At 45.5% G+C, this 14874-nt stretch overlaps 1 protein-coding gene across 1 annotated transcript; it reads right to left on the bottom strand.

Moving 5' to 3' along the window:
• Window positions 1-601: 601 nt before the first annotated feature.
• On the bottom strand, window positions 602-8159 carry LOC146190997 (uncharacterized). The gene is made up of 3 exons (XM_084599876.1): window positions 7748-8159; window positions 4172-4278; window positions 602-2992 (listed from the first exon to the last, which is right to left on the bottom strand). Exons 1-3 carry the CDS (start codon window positions 7834-7836, stop codon window positions 1665-1667), a joined length of 1524 nt encoding a protein of 507 aa, XP_084456002.1. The 5' UTR covers window positions 7837-8159; the 3' UTR covers window positions 602-1664.
• Between the last annotated feature and the right edge of the window lie 6715 nt (window positions 8160-14874).

Raw genomic sequence — 14874 nt, 5'->3', positions numbered from 1 at the left:
TGTTGTCCCCTAAATTTAAAATTGAAGAGTTGTCAGGTTAATTGTTTATTCGTCTTATCACCAAGCTCCACAGTCTTGGTCAAAAGTCCTGAAACCAAAGGATTTTCGTCTAAGCCGCGAAATGGAGACGTCACGCCATCATTAAAGCCTAAAAGAGATACAAAATGCTAGAAAGGGCTTTTTATCACAACAAGAAATTGTCTCAGGGTATTTCACGGTGCTTTGCTCTTTAATGACGTCGTAACAGCTTGCGACTGAGACGAAAATCTTTTGACTTCAGGACTTTTGACCAGGACTGTACACAATGTCCTTGCTGTGAAAGCCACCAGCACAGAATCCAAAGAAGCATCTATTTTAGTTTTTAAAATCTAGGTTTGTAAACGGTTAAAAAAATCATCCTATTCCTTAAATTTGTTAACTCATAGCGCTGTATCTGTCAAAAATTCCGAGAGCACTGTGGAATCTATACTGCAGAAATGCGAAAGCCTAAGCGCTGCTGATGCACACGGTGCATCACGTTTGCTCTCGTTATCATTATCAACTAAATGCACCCTCATTATCATTGCTACTGTAATCATTGTCATTATCACTCATTGCAGCGTCACTGTCATCCTCACGGTATACAAGGAGAATTATGATGCGCGTTTGACGATCCCGTGCGTGGCGCAGTTAGTTGAAGCGCTCGGCTGGGGATCCGAGGGTTGAAGATTTCATTCCCTGCGGAGACTGAATTTTTATTTTCTGATGACGTCATTAGGATCCCGCGCACATCTCGCGCGCACGGGATTTTGCCCCACGAGCCTAGAAAGGCTTTCGCCTTAAAAACCGTACTTTATCCCACTGTTCTCATATACAAGGTGTCCAAGCTGAATTTAGTTATTCTTAAAAAAAAAAAAAACAATAGGGGAACGCCAAGCTTTCACCTTAAGACTTCGGTAGACGTGTTAGCGCCTCCAAGACCACCCTTTCATTCAGAGATTTTTGTTTCTTTGGTTCTCGGAGGAAGGAAGGCGCCGTGTCTCGTTTCTCGGTAGACACCTGCACTTACAATTAACAGCTTATAATTGGAGGTACATATGTCGTCTGTTCGAATCGCTATCTCAAACTAACCTCCAACTTTACTAACAGATGTCAAAGATTTCTTGCGTCACAAGTTTGATACAAAGTTCACGTGCATATTTTCGCGTTATAACATCACCGACGCCGGCCTTTCAGCGACACGGGGCCATTACGCTCCAATATGTTTCGTGCTAATAAAGTTGTAATGTTTGCGTTGCTGAAAGGACTGTAGGAGTGCATATTGCTTGTGCGCGTTTTGTAGTTTAAGGCAATAGCTTTTCACGGGCAATTTAATGCACAAATGCCAAAGAAAGTTTCAGCATAGACGAAGAAAAAAAAGCATTCAGTTAGCCGGTTTTGAAGACGATCTAACACTTGCGTATTTACACCTTGTTCCTGAAGCATTAAAAAATAAAATTAGCTGATTAGTGTTTACTCATTTATAAAATTTGACGAATGAAAAGCATTCACACTATACGCCGCGCGATTCTCAGCAGCCCTCACTTGGTTTCACTTGGCTTGGACACATCGTCTTTTTCCTTAAAAGCCTTGGTCACGTTTAACTGCTAGGGACACTCTAAATACGATGATTTATTTCCTATCAATCAATACGTGTAGATAGGGGGCTCAGTTGTGGGTTCTTCGATCAGTTCCTTAATAGACGCAATCACGTTGGAGTACAAAAGTCTACTTGAAAGTGCGTACATTGACTTGTCGACGACCACACCCTCTTCGGTCAAAACCTCATTGTACGACGATCCCCAAAAGTTGCTCTTCTTGAGGCCGCAGCAGGAACGGTAGTGGTGCATGACCATGACAGACGCGGAGATGGCCACTTCCCTCGCGCCTCTCGTGTGCTCCCACACGAAGTGCACTCCGCCAGCGGTGACTGCGCTCGGCCTGGCGGCGTACTTTGAGCGCTCTCGATACTTCCACGCGTTGGCTTCGCGCACAAACAGAATACGGGTGAGTAACGGCGGCTTTTGGCGGGCGTATGCAGCGTTGAAAGGATACTCGTAGCAGAAGAATTGGTTCTTTACCAAAACACTCCCCAAGGCGCTCTTACCGACCGAGCCTTCGATTTCCAGAAGAGCCTCGCTAAGAGTGCTTCGCGTCTTGGAGACGAGGAACTCGTCGAAGTCGACGTTCAGGACGTACTCGGAGGTCAGCCTGGAACGGTACAAGCAATCCTGGATCGCCGCCAGCTGACCGTGCTCAAGTATGTAAGAGCCGTTAAGGTACAGGTTCCAACGATGCAGCCGTATATCCACCTTGCCGTGGTGTCGCAGGTGCGCTAGCAGGATTTCCACTTCCCGCGGCACTTGACACAAGTAAATGTCGAAATGTCCTACACCCATAGATGCGTAGTAGGCGATGAACTCAGTCATGATCGACAGAGCGCTGAAATGCCCCACCATGGGGCGGACACAGACCGAGCAGAACTTGAGCGGCTGCTGGCGGCGATTGTGCACTTTGAACCACTTTGGCGAAGACATGTTCCAGTTGGTGCCGAGGGCTACCCTCATGTTTGGCTGACCCCGCACTTCGGAAGGAAACTTCACCGGGCACATGAAGAACGCTGCCGCGTAGGGAAGGTCGTGGTGTTCTGGAAGCACTTTCAGACTCGCCTCGGATAGGAATACGGCCGATCCCACGCTGAGCCAGCACTGAACCACTTTGTCGAGGGCAGTATCCCTGGGCACGACGCTTATCAGGCGGACCTGGCAGTTTCCCGGCTCCGATTCGTCCATGTAGGCCGAATAAACGTACGTGCGTGGCAAGACGAGAACCCATGCATCGTCGTCCTCAAAAAGAGGTTCCTGCCCTGAGTCACTTTCGAGAAGCTTTCTGGCGAGCAGTGTGTCGAAAGCTCTGATGCTGGATGTGACATTTCCGTAGTTTCGGTTGTCGCAGAAGTACTCGGACTCGTTGGCTGAAAGAAATGGAGTGTGTATCAATTACGTTCACACTCGGGCGAGTATCAGTACGGGTTTACAACTGCCGATGCACCTCGTGAAGCGAATTCGAGGGGCCCCGCGATTTTTTCGTTATATCCGCTGCCTGGATAGCGGTACGCGACCCTGTAACTGTCGCTTGCCAGGGGGCTTACCTCTCAGGCTCTCATTGTGTGCTTACAACAAAAACGACAAAGCTACAGCATTTGTCGCTGTGCGTTACGGGAGCTTTCAACAAACGCACCGAGTGCCCGCCACGCGACCGATCACGCACACGTCCTGTGCACCATTCTGGTATGTCGACTGTGTCTACGCGCGCCCGTGTCTTCCACAGGCCGCATGGATTTCATAGCCTAGCGGACGGATCTTTGTAGCATAGTGTTGTAGATGACTTGTAGATATATGTAGAACACTAGCTGGCTCCTAGATGTCGAAGCTAACGTGGGCCCCAGCAAAAGCGGGCGCGTGGCGAATATTTTTCCACCGTACGTATTTTGGTTGACTTCGCCGCACAGTACACAGACTACAACACTTCAGCACATGACAGAAATATTTTGTGACCGATTGTATGTCTTCTATGTCTATGATTGTATGCTGCATAGAAGACTAATAAAATGATAATGTTTTTAAAGTCACTTGGTTTTGTGAAACGAACAGGACCTCCACATACGGCCAAGCGCACCAAGCACATTACCGAACGGTTTTGAGCTTGCGATCATGCTGCAAAGATAGAAACTAAACCGCGCATGGAACGATAACAGGAGACCACGCTTGCAGTGGGTCGCGCGCTGCGAGAACGTTGGATAACAGGGAGACTGCGATTTAACCCATCGATTAGGTATAGGAAGTATTGAGTACCGTTCCAATGAAGTTCATGGAAATCCCTTTTTGTCCCATAGGACAATTTTACTTTGTGAGAAAGAGATATACGATACAAGAGTTTCCACAGAAGCTTCCAGTGGGTAAATTTATTCACGACGCTTACACGAGGTAGGCAACTGCCCTTTTCCTACGCAAAAAGCCTCGACTGAATAAAAAAATACTGGAGGTCGCAAGAAGGGGGAGCGGGCAAGGAGTAATAGCTTGTTCTTGTCTCAGTTTATGTCCAGTTTCTGTTTATTTTTTCGCCGTCCGCTTTTTCTCTGCTGACAACTTACCAGTGCCTTTCAAGAGAGGAAGAAGGAAGTACCCGGCTGGAGCTATGGAGAGGGCAATCGTCAGCAGTATGAGCCTTTTGAACACTCCGATGGCGCATCTCGATTTCCTGCAACGAAATACTTCAGCATAAAAGTTAAGCTTTTCCGCTTGTAGCTGTGGCTGTTATGGATGTGTGCATTTGACAGAAAGCGGTGGCTGAGATAAATATTTCATTAATGAACTTCATGGTCCTCTTTCTTCTCCCCTTCCCCATTGCAGAGTAGCAGGTCAGATTTTAATCATTCCGGCAAAGCTCTCTGCCTTTCATTTCAATGAATCCATCTATTTATCTATCTACTCGAAGCTCTCACTGGTGTCGGGCTCTAATCACACTTCGAATATAGTCTCATTTTAAGCACCATGCCACCACAGCATACTAATCTCCTATACAATATAATCGACAAAGAGTTGCTATTGATAAATATTGCTGCATTTGTTTAGACTATTAGGTAAAACTCGATTTCTGCCCCAAAATCATGCCTTGATTCTAGAGAACGTACGTTTTATTGCACGAAGCAGCAGAAATCGCCCGAAAGTTAGCAGCCATCAAGTGCTTAATTTTTGAGTAGGAGAGATTAAAAGGCTTATTTAAAAGGACTCCAGAAGCGCCGCTCTGAAGACGTTTTATATGGCCTGCTGCTCAGCTGTGGAAAAAAGGAAAGAACAAGAAATTTATGCTGGCTGCGTTGTTTCAGTGACGCTTGTAATTAATTCTTAAAAATAGTCTTTTTGATGCAATGAGGCGACTTTTAAAGCATACTAATACAAGCCTTGGCGGACATAAGAAAATAGGTGAATAACGTTAACTATTGGTAGGCAAATACCTGAATTCTAAAACTGCTACGGAATGCAAATTAATTTTTTTATCTGGTCATTAGTAGTAGCCATATCTGTTATTCTAGTTTTAAAAACGCAATTACCATTCGTGCCGTTGGTAAACAAATTTTCAACATTTGTAGTGAAATTCAAAGTTCGCGTGCTTGCAGATCGCACTCGGTCACGTCGATCAAAACTCCCTAAGGAGAGCCACGGCTTGAAAGGTAATTGCGTTTTCAAGGATCTAAAAACTGATCTAGATTTTATCAACGACAAGTTACAGATCGCTAATTGAAACTAGGCACGTATCTGTAATAGTTCAATTCAACGATTTCGCTAACCAGCTGACATTTAACATGATTCACCAAATTGCTGGTACTATACGCCAACTCTGACATATCTCAATACGCATATTTTCGTCTCAAAGACATCTTTAAATATGAGTGACGGGCCCTGAAACACCTGGTATACAACAAAATCAGAAAATCAGCTGGTGATAACCGAGATTCAACGCTCGTGCTGCGCAAGGAATGCAGAAGCGTCCGCATTGCATATAGCGACGAAATAATCATGACACACCAAAATAAATTAAAAAAAAAAAAAACTGGAGGGACTCTTAGGTTCAGCATTTAAGCGTATATGACACGACAGCGATAACGGCTCCCGTTTGCCTGCTGTCCCTGCACGTCTTCAGTCACGCACTTCGCTATTCGCTTAATGCGCCGCTCTATTAACCAACGCATACTCATTCTTGTATCATCGTAAGCTGTCTTATTATATCGAAGTCCACCCGGCATAGGTATACCACACTTTGCTCAAGCCTTCTGAACGTGCCGGCGTTTGCCTATAGAATAACGTGCCTGCGCAGGATTTCAGGATCCCAGTGTGTTCGATTCCCATCTCAAAGAAGAAGCCCGTGCTGGCATGCTCCAGCTATGTCACGTGATCTCGTGACAAGCAGATAAATGAAAGGCAAATGAGGGTACTCGATATAATACATATTTATCTGCTTGTAGCTTACGGGGGTCTCGGTTCTGGCAGTCTTGAAGCCACAGGTAGCATAAGAGGGTTCTAGCACAGCTTTCGCCCTCGCTCTTGATCACGTTCTACGCGACGCTGGCGGTAACAGAAGGACGTTCCACGTCCACCGCTATGGTTGAGGGCGGCGCTGGTGAACACTCTCAAGGTTCGTATACGGACAACATTAATACCCAAAAAAGTAGCAGGTGGGACAGCGGCCGATGTAGCTCATTTGGAAGAGCACCGGACGCGATATTCGGAGGTCGTAGGTTCGGTTCCCACCATCGGCACGTTTGTTTTTCCTTCTACTTTGTGTTTATCTTTCCCCTAAACAGATTACATTACTATTTTATGTGATTACCGAAGTAAAAAATTAAAAAAAAAGATACAAAGTACAATCCCCAATGCTTTCCTTGGCCTCGCCGACTGTTGGCTTCTTTCCTTCGTGATCTTGTGATGTCACACAACTCGCTGACCAATCAAACTTATGTCACTTGCCAACTGCCAGCGCCATGCTCGTAATTTTTTCATTGACGACGCCGACTTTTTTCTGGAGAACGGGACCTTTGTTACTATTGCCTTAATAAAGTCCACTATTACTACTTCGACTACTATTATAACTTGAATAAACATATTTTTGCTACCTACCAGTTTCATGTTGTTTATAACATAGAGTAAAAAAGTAAAGCCTATACTGTAAAATATAAAGCAAACAAAAAAAAACTTTAACACTTTTCGGATAACCCGATCTTTGTACCTGAATTCGACCTCAGAAAATATCTCCAAATTTTAACCTGCGCAAATTCCAGGAAAAGTAAGATCCGAAAACGAAGGACCCTGTATATGCTTGTCAACCAAATGAACCTGGACGCGGGTGAACACAAGGACCAAAGCGTTAGGTGGAGTAGTCCATCGATGTTTTGCTTCCAACTTTTTCTTCCCATCAGAGAGAAAAAAAAAAGAAAAAAGAAGTGTTTTTTTCCTCTTCGTATTTCATCCCTTAGTCAACTATCTCTACCACCGTTCGCCGATGGACATCTGAAGCTACAGGACAGAAAGCACGGAATGTTAACCTGCTTGTGATGGATACAAGCCTTGTAGACCGTATTAAGCAGGAAGAAATTTAATGGGCAAGGAGGTTTGGACACCACCTGAACGGGTCCATGCTACCTGATACGGATGATAAAAAATGGATGATGTTACTACGGAGCAGGACCATTTCAGTGCAACTTAGATGAAGCCTTTCCCTCCACTAGACGGCTAACGTATTGATGAGATCGTGGGGGATAAAATAATGACACACTTTCTGTAACGCCTTGTCGCCAAATAACAATGGCTTGCGATTGGGTCACAGAGGCGGCGTTCCTAGCGCGCCTCTTGTCTTGAAATCGCGCCGCTGTACCTCTCTAAGAAGACAAAGTTCAAGCTGAGCTCAAACTCATTTAATTTCTTGCAAATTGCGAGAAAATAAATAGAATATCGAAGCAGCCGCTGGAGGGTTTAATTTTCTTCTATTAGTCCCGGCATTTGTACAAGGTCAGTATATTAATCTGCATGATTGTGCAACAGGTCGGAGAATCTCATCACTAGCATGCTATTTCTTTAGCAGTGTATAGACGCTGAACTTCATAATCAGGGCATACGTCGACGGACGTTCGTGTTTAAAACATGAAGACAGCAATGCGCTACTACTGCCTTACCTTCTCGTAAACCGCCGCAATACATTGGGATTGAAGATCCGGTGCGTCTTGCTCTGGAAGGCTGACCGAAAACTTGTGTGCAGTTGCATGAGACACGGGACACAATACTGGCGCTTCCAGTGTGTACACTCTGAACGTTGCCAAAGCAACGTTCCCTGTTGCTGTTCACAGAGAACTCGTATGAGTGCGACCTGTACACAAGCAGGCCTTCTTGTGTCTCGGTGCTGTGGTGTGTCCACGACGAGAAGGACAATGCGCACGGTGATCAATGATGTGGCTCACGTTAACGTCGTGGTCGCGCTCCCACCGGTTCCTCTATGGACCTTCTCAAGGGATATTGTATCATGTATACCGCTGATGCTGCATATGCACGCACTCGCACACAATGGGAGCCTTCTCGGACACAACCCGCTGTCGTTCCCCCCGTCGTATCTATCGTATGTGGACGTCTACCGCCTCTTTCTCATACTGTACACACTCGCCTTACTTCAGACTATCTATAAGAGGGCTCAGAAACGATTAGATACGAGGCAATGTCCCGATAAGCGCTGTCATGAGCAGGAGTACGGATCCTGTAACCATATACAAACTCCGCACGAAGGTCGTTTCGTTGGAAAGTCGACCTTAGAGTTGCGTGTGATGCAAGCCCGTTTTTTAGCGTTGCGGTGAAGGTTTCTTATCACCTGGGGCGGAACTGATAAAGAATGCCGCTTGGGCGGGACAAGGAGGAGGGTGGATTGGAGCAAATCAGACAAGAGTGGCATGAAGCGTTGAGAAAACAGAGCAAAATATGCAGCTATAGCGTCGTCCTCTTGCCGCATTTCTGCCCCTTCTCGAACTTGATTCCTCGTGTCTTCGATAATACCGTATTTGTGTATTCGGGCCACAGTTGAAACGGCTGTAATATCATACCTATAGAAAGGGAGAGCAGCATACAGCATAAATTAAGATTTTTAAAGTAATTATTTAGGCTTATTGTCGCCAAACTGGACACTGCGAATAGGCGACCTGCATACAGTGCCCAGACAGCGCTGGAATTGGTTCACTGCGTGCCCAGAAACTGCTATCGTCCGCCACTTGGGTCACCTTTTGAACTATTAAAGATGTGCGTTTGGCTGATAGTATAGCACAATAGATAACTTACGCAGGTGCTCTTCACATTGCCCAGTTAGCTATAGTGTGACTGCAATGGAGCGCGGAAGATAATGCCTGTAAATGCAGGCGGGGCGGAAAAGAACTTCGGGTCCGCCTAAGGAAACGCTCTCTTCTCACTCTACGATGTATGCCATGTTACTCCGATCTTCACGGCAAACTTCGTTTCAGGTTGCCTGTAACAAGTTCACACAATCAGGACAGGATATTTCAGACAAACTGGCCGGTGACGTACGTACGTCCCTCGTACGTTACTTAGATTACTTACGTGTTTTACTTACGTGTGTTCCCGGGGCTGGAGAACCTGATGCCAAACCATGTGGAAGAAAGAGGCCGGTAACCTCCTCACCCTTCTGTCTCTCTAAAAAGATGGGTCATGGCGGAAATGCGCCTCTCTCTCTCTCTCTCTCTCTCCTGTTTTGCTGCTGCAGTGTGCTTTTTTCACAACGAAACTGAAACGGAGCACGAGAAACGTGCAAATATTCACCCCAATGATGGCCAGCTGCATGAACGCTTGTGGCCCAGTAAACGTAAAAAGCAATACAGCATTAGATTCGCATAAGCTGCACATCGTGGATGGCCGCGCGTGCTCTCAAAAATGGAGGCTGCGTAGGGCTAGTAAATCCGATGTTTTTATTTGCGGCAGCCTGAAAACAGCGGCGATATGCGAGTGGCCACGACGGGTATCCGTAATCTGTTCTGCACGACCGCCTGATAATTCAGTTTACATTTAGGCAGGAAATTCTCTGCTATGCTGAATATTTCTGTTGTCGCACTGGAATGCTCCCAGCTCCTCTCTCATCGTCGCATTTCTCATTTTAGGCTGTCTGCATTCGAAACTGTTATATCTTTCAACGCAGTGTATACAGTACGGCAAACGGTCCCACTTTTGAGAAGTTGAACTTGCAAGCGCTGCAGTGTCATAAGTGACCAAATTTAATTTAGAAAAATGTATCATGGTAGTTCTGGTTATCTTCCGAGCATTGCGATAACAAAAAAGTGATTTATGTTACACTGAACCTTAGCTCCCGCAGTTGATTTACGTATTTCGAATAAAAGGCTACAATAATCTGTTATATTGTTTACTTGGTATGCAAGGAGTGAAAAAAAAATATTTACAAGAATGCTGGCCCTGCTAGGTGAGCACCACAAAATAAACACGTTTGTGTTTCGCATCTTTATTTTGATATACCATGTGCCAGGCCGAAATTTTCAACAAATACTCATAAGCGTTCTAGCATCCGCTAACTCTGACTGGATGTATGGTTGAACTACATTTTCTTCCTTTTCACCAGACATGGCATCAATTAAATTACAGGAATAAAAAAACGCAATTTAATAGTTTTTCTGGTAATTTGTAGTGTAATGAATTAATGTTTGGCAGCAATTTACCAAAAAAAGTAAATAATTCAATTTGAAATTACTTTTATTAAAGTGCACCACTGCTCTTTCAATAGACAACTCTGTAGAGAGCCGCGAAAGCAGGAACGACATGGGGCAAGCCTGGCCCAGCATAACGAATCGGCAAAAGGAGAGAGTACTGAGTAGAACTCTGCGAGTGACCCGCTCTATTGTGGAGCTGGGCTGCTCTCGTAGCATAGGAAAGTGTTGAAGACTTCCCCCCTTAACAGCCCAGTCAAACCGGTTTCTCCAGGAGAAACCGGTTTGACTGGGCTGTTATAGGGGGAAGTCGTCAACACTTGAGAAACTGGTTTGACTGGGCTGTTAAGTGGGGAAGTCGTCAACACTTTCCTGTGCTACGAGAGCAGCCCAGCTCCACAATATGGCAGCACCTTTCACCCCTTTGTAAAATCGTGGATACCAGGCACAGTTGCAAAAACTGACAAGATGATAATAGTAGACACTTGAGGCACTCAACCACGAAGCCATGCGAGTCGTTATTGGACTGCCTCGAGCAACTCCTATCCGTGTGCTCCAGGAATGCACTCACCTCAACACGTTGGCAGAATTAATTGCCCAAAGACAGACGAACAGAGCAAGAAAATCTTCCCTTTGTCCTAAAATTCGAGCATCAGCCGCCTCCATGGGACTATTGCCACATTACTGCTAACAAGCCTCTTTTCCACCACAAGTAACAGCTCTCCTCGTAACCATTCTCCCCTGCTTCTAGCGCAACACCTGATGACTGTATTCTTTACACAGATGTAGCCGTAACCCCAACAGGGGGTTCAACTGCATTTATAAGCTCAACATCCCCTCATCTGAAAAGCAGTCTAACCGTCTTTACGATGCGAAATCTCTTCTTGCCTTCAAATTGCAAGCGATTTAAAACGCCATGTATAAACAGTCACTCTTAAGAAGCCCTAAAACATTTAAAGAAAGTCCGCGTTAAGAAGCCCTAAAACATTTAAAGAAAGTCCGCGGTACTCTTAGGATCGCACAGACTATACACGCTGCTTGTCACCCATTCTATGGGTCCAAGGCAGCACAGATCTGATTACCATCGCAGATATGCTTCCTCATGTAACAGATGTGCCACAACCTCTCCATCTTTGCGACCGGATCCACTCCTGACGCATTTGACATCTTCAACATCTCTCAGGCAGGGTACACGTGCTCTAATTCCCCAGTGTACGTCCTCCTCCCCCCTATCTATCAGGGGAAGGAGGTCTCTCTGAGACGGCTGAGAGTCGGAGTGGCCCCTACGCCTGCAGTTCGACACCAATGTCTATGGTGAGAGGATACCAGTTCCAGAAACATGCATGCCGTCACTGCGAAGCACCGGCTTGCGGCACCACTGTCCAGCGTCTGTTAGACATGACCGGCAACTTCGTTTGCGCGCAATACTATTCTCCAAAAGGCAGGACTTCACCAACTAATGAGTTTCATCTTCAGTTACAGCTAACGAAGAACGTTTATGCTCGCAGTTTGTGATTCCTTACATATGACTGGACTGCACACAAGTTTGTAACGCTGCCTCATAGTGCCACCTTTTATGCCGTGTTTATAGCGCCAGTAATAAATAGATAAGTCAATTATTCGACAGAGTGAGACCTCTTTCATGGCATATCCTGGGGGCTATACCACCCCCCCCCTAAACACACACACACACACACACACACACACACACACACACACACACACACACACACACACACACACACACACACACACACACACACACACACACACACACACACACACACACACACACACACACACACACACACACACACACACACACACACACACACACACACACACACACACACTGTAAGGGCTTGGAGGCTAACCATTTTTTTTGTCCATTTGTGTGGTGTCTTGCAGTCCCAATCAACAATGCTGACTTCATTGCAGCTTTACACAGGGCGAGGGGTGAGGGGGAGGTCGAACTGCCTCTTCACTGGGCTACTTCTAAACCGGTTCTGCTGGCGCTTCCGTGGCGCAAGGGCCAGTGCACAAAGCAGTCCAGGAAACAATAAGGCGATGCTCAATGGACACATATAGGAAATGTGTGCTGTAGAGGGAATGTATAGCAACGCGCGCCTCGGTTGGTAGTTACGTAAACTCAACAATGTTCGCTATGTTCGCTATGTTCGCGCGAGCATTTTGCGCGTTATTCTTATTTTGAACGTCACAATATTGACATCGCTTGAAAACATAGTACGCTCTGTCAAATCATGCACAGCCTTGTAATGCGCCAGCGTTATTAACTGCACGAGAGCTGGCATTGCAGATGGTGAATTCTGTTGTGCCGTTGACACAGCCTGCTTCGTATACACGTTTCTAGAGAAATTACTGCACTTAGGACAGTTTCGTTCGGCCGACTTGTAGAGTACGTACTTTCGTTTTGCATAATGTTGCATGATTGTTTCCCTTTAATCTGTATTTAATCGGCGATCTTTTTAAAAAAGGCCAAATTTGGCTTTTTTGGGCACAAATATCTGCTCTGCATGAGGGTGTACAGCAACAATATTTTTACCCCTTCGGGCGGACATTATACTAGTACAGTGTACAAAGGTTCGTCTAAATATATTGAGTCACGTGTTTTTAATTGCCTTCCAAATTTGAAGATTTTCGTAATACTGCCTCACGTTCCCTCACTTTCCTGCATAATCCGCTCATTCTACAGTCTATAGAATTATGCATGACAAAACTATAATAGTAGTTCTTATGATAAGTGTTCTTAAATTCCGCTTTATACAACTATAGCACTATTATACTGAAGCTTTAAATTAAATCTATTTTTCCACGCGATAATCGTTCGAGACGGCTGCCGTACTCAACAACGGGAGACTTGTTTTGGCATTCTTCCTTTAAAAATATTGTAATACGGCAAAATAAAGTTGAAATAATAGGCGCAAATCACGGTGGCAATTATTTTTTTTTTCCTCCTCTGCAGGAGTGCTCTGTTGGGGATCGGATGGATAGTGGTTCGATTCGTGGTAGATACAACAGATTCTTTTTCTTTGTGTGGCAGTGCGATGGACGTTTCCTGATCACACTTTCTTACATGGCGCCCATGAGCCAAGATGGGCTCTCACCTTAATATTCTGACGTCACGGGCTTCCCTATATTTTTCTTCCTCCATATGGTATAAACCAACACCGTTTGGTTTGGTTTCTATAGGGTTTCACGTCCTAAAGTGACTCAATCTATGAAAGACACCGTAGTGGAGGGCTTCGGAAATTTCGACCACCTGGGGTCCTTTATAACGTGCACTGGCATCGCACAGCACACAGGCACCCATCGTTTTCCCTCCATCGAAAAGGGACTGCCGCAGAGAACACCGTGTTTACAATCAAAGTGCTTGCAAATACCGCGTCAGACGGCGTGAAAAGTATCTTAGCACCCATAGGAATAAATCGGAGCGAAAGTTTTCAAATTAGTTTTACGATATTAAAGTGTAGCTATATTGGTGCAGGACAGCCATGAACATCAAAGAACGAATTACGAAAGTATGAAACATAATTTCAAATGCGGAGTATATTTAAAGTACCACCAAACGAGCGGGGGTATGAGGAGAAAGGGCGGCTCATAAAACACATGTGAATGAAACTTACCGAAACATTTTTCTCATTTCATAGAGCATCGATAGAGGCGTCCGGTAGGTAAAAGCTGGCGGACGCTTTGAAGAAGACTGTGACAGAGTAAGCGCATGTCATTTCAAATGCAGTCTAATTTAAACGTTCTGTAAAATATGTTGCCAGACATATGTACCTCGCTCTCTGTTGGACGTTTCTCCGAATCAGGCAATATTCTCGGGTAGTCTGACATGCTGACATACGTGCTAAATTTGCTAACACTGTCGTTCAAACTATAGAGGCTAGACAAAACTGTGTTCAAAAATCACTCATCATATTTTATAACACGATAACAAAAGAGAACGGCGCACTGCAGCCGACGGCGGCGCTGAGGATACTCTCCACGGAAGAGAACTCCTGCATCCGCGAGCGTTACCTGCGTGTGTAAACATTGGGTTGGTCGTCTGCTACGGGGCGCGGTTAGTTTATCGTGTATAGTGCTGCTTGAGGATATGTGCCTTCAGCGCAAACAGTAGTCTCATCTTACAGGCAGTATTTGCGAGGGAATGTACTCTGCGTGGCAGCAAGCTGGAGAAGCGTGGCGAATCGGAGAAGCACCCAGATCATGGCAGCCTCTTGGTGGCATGTCCGGCTTCAAAACACGCATTTTTCGAGGAATTTAAAAATATACTATATCAAAATGACATCACACTGTTCTTCCCTTTCAGTCTTTACCAAACGGTCTCCTCTAACGATGCCCCTTGACACGAGAGAGTGTGTGGAGATATGAGGGGGTAGCCTTTCGCCTCGATCCGGCTCCGCGGATGGTGCGTACTTGCTCGCGAACCACGGAGAGAACGAAGAGACGGAACGACAGAGGGTATGCACTCAGAATCTGTTCATTGCCCTTGAAAATATACAGAGCGTGCCGGCAAGCTACGAAACATAACCAATGTTTCCTATGATGTAGAAGACAAAGCATCTTGTATA

Source organism: Amblyomma maculatum, chromosome 4, assembly GCF_055883805.1.
Source record: "Amblyomma maculatum isolate TAMU_Amacu chromosome 4, ASM5588380v1, whole genome shotgun sequence".
NCBI lineage: Eukaryota > Metazoa > Arthropoda > Arachnida > Ixodida > Ixodidae > Amblyomma > Amblyomma maculatum.
The sequence above is the reverse complement of the archived record's forward strand: the minus strand, read 5'-3'. Positions and strand labels throughout refer to the sequence as shown.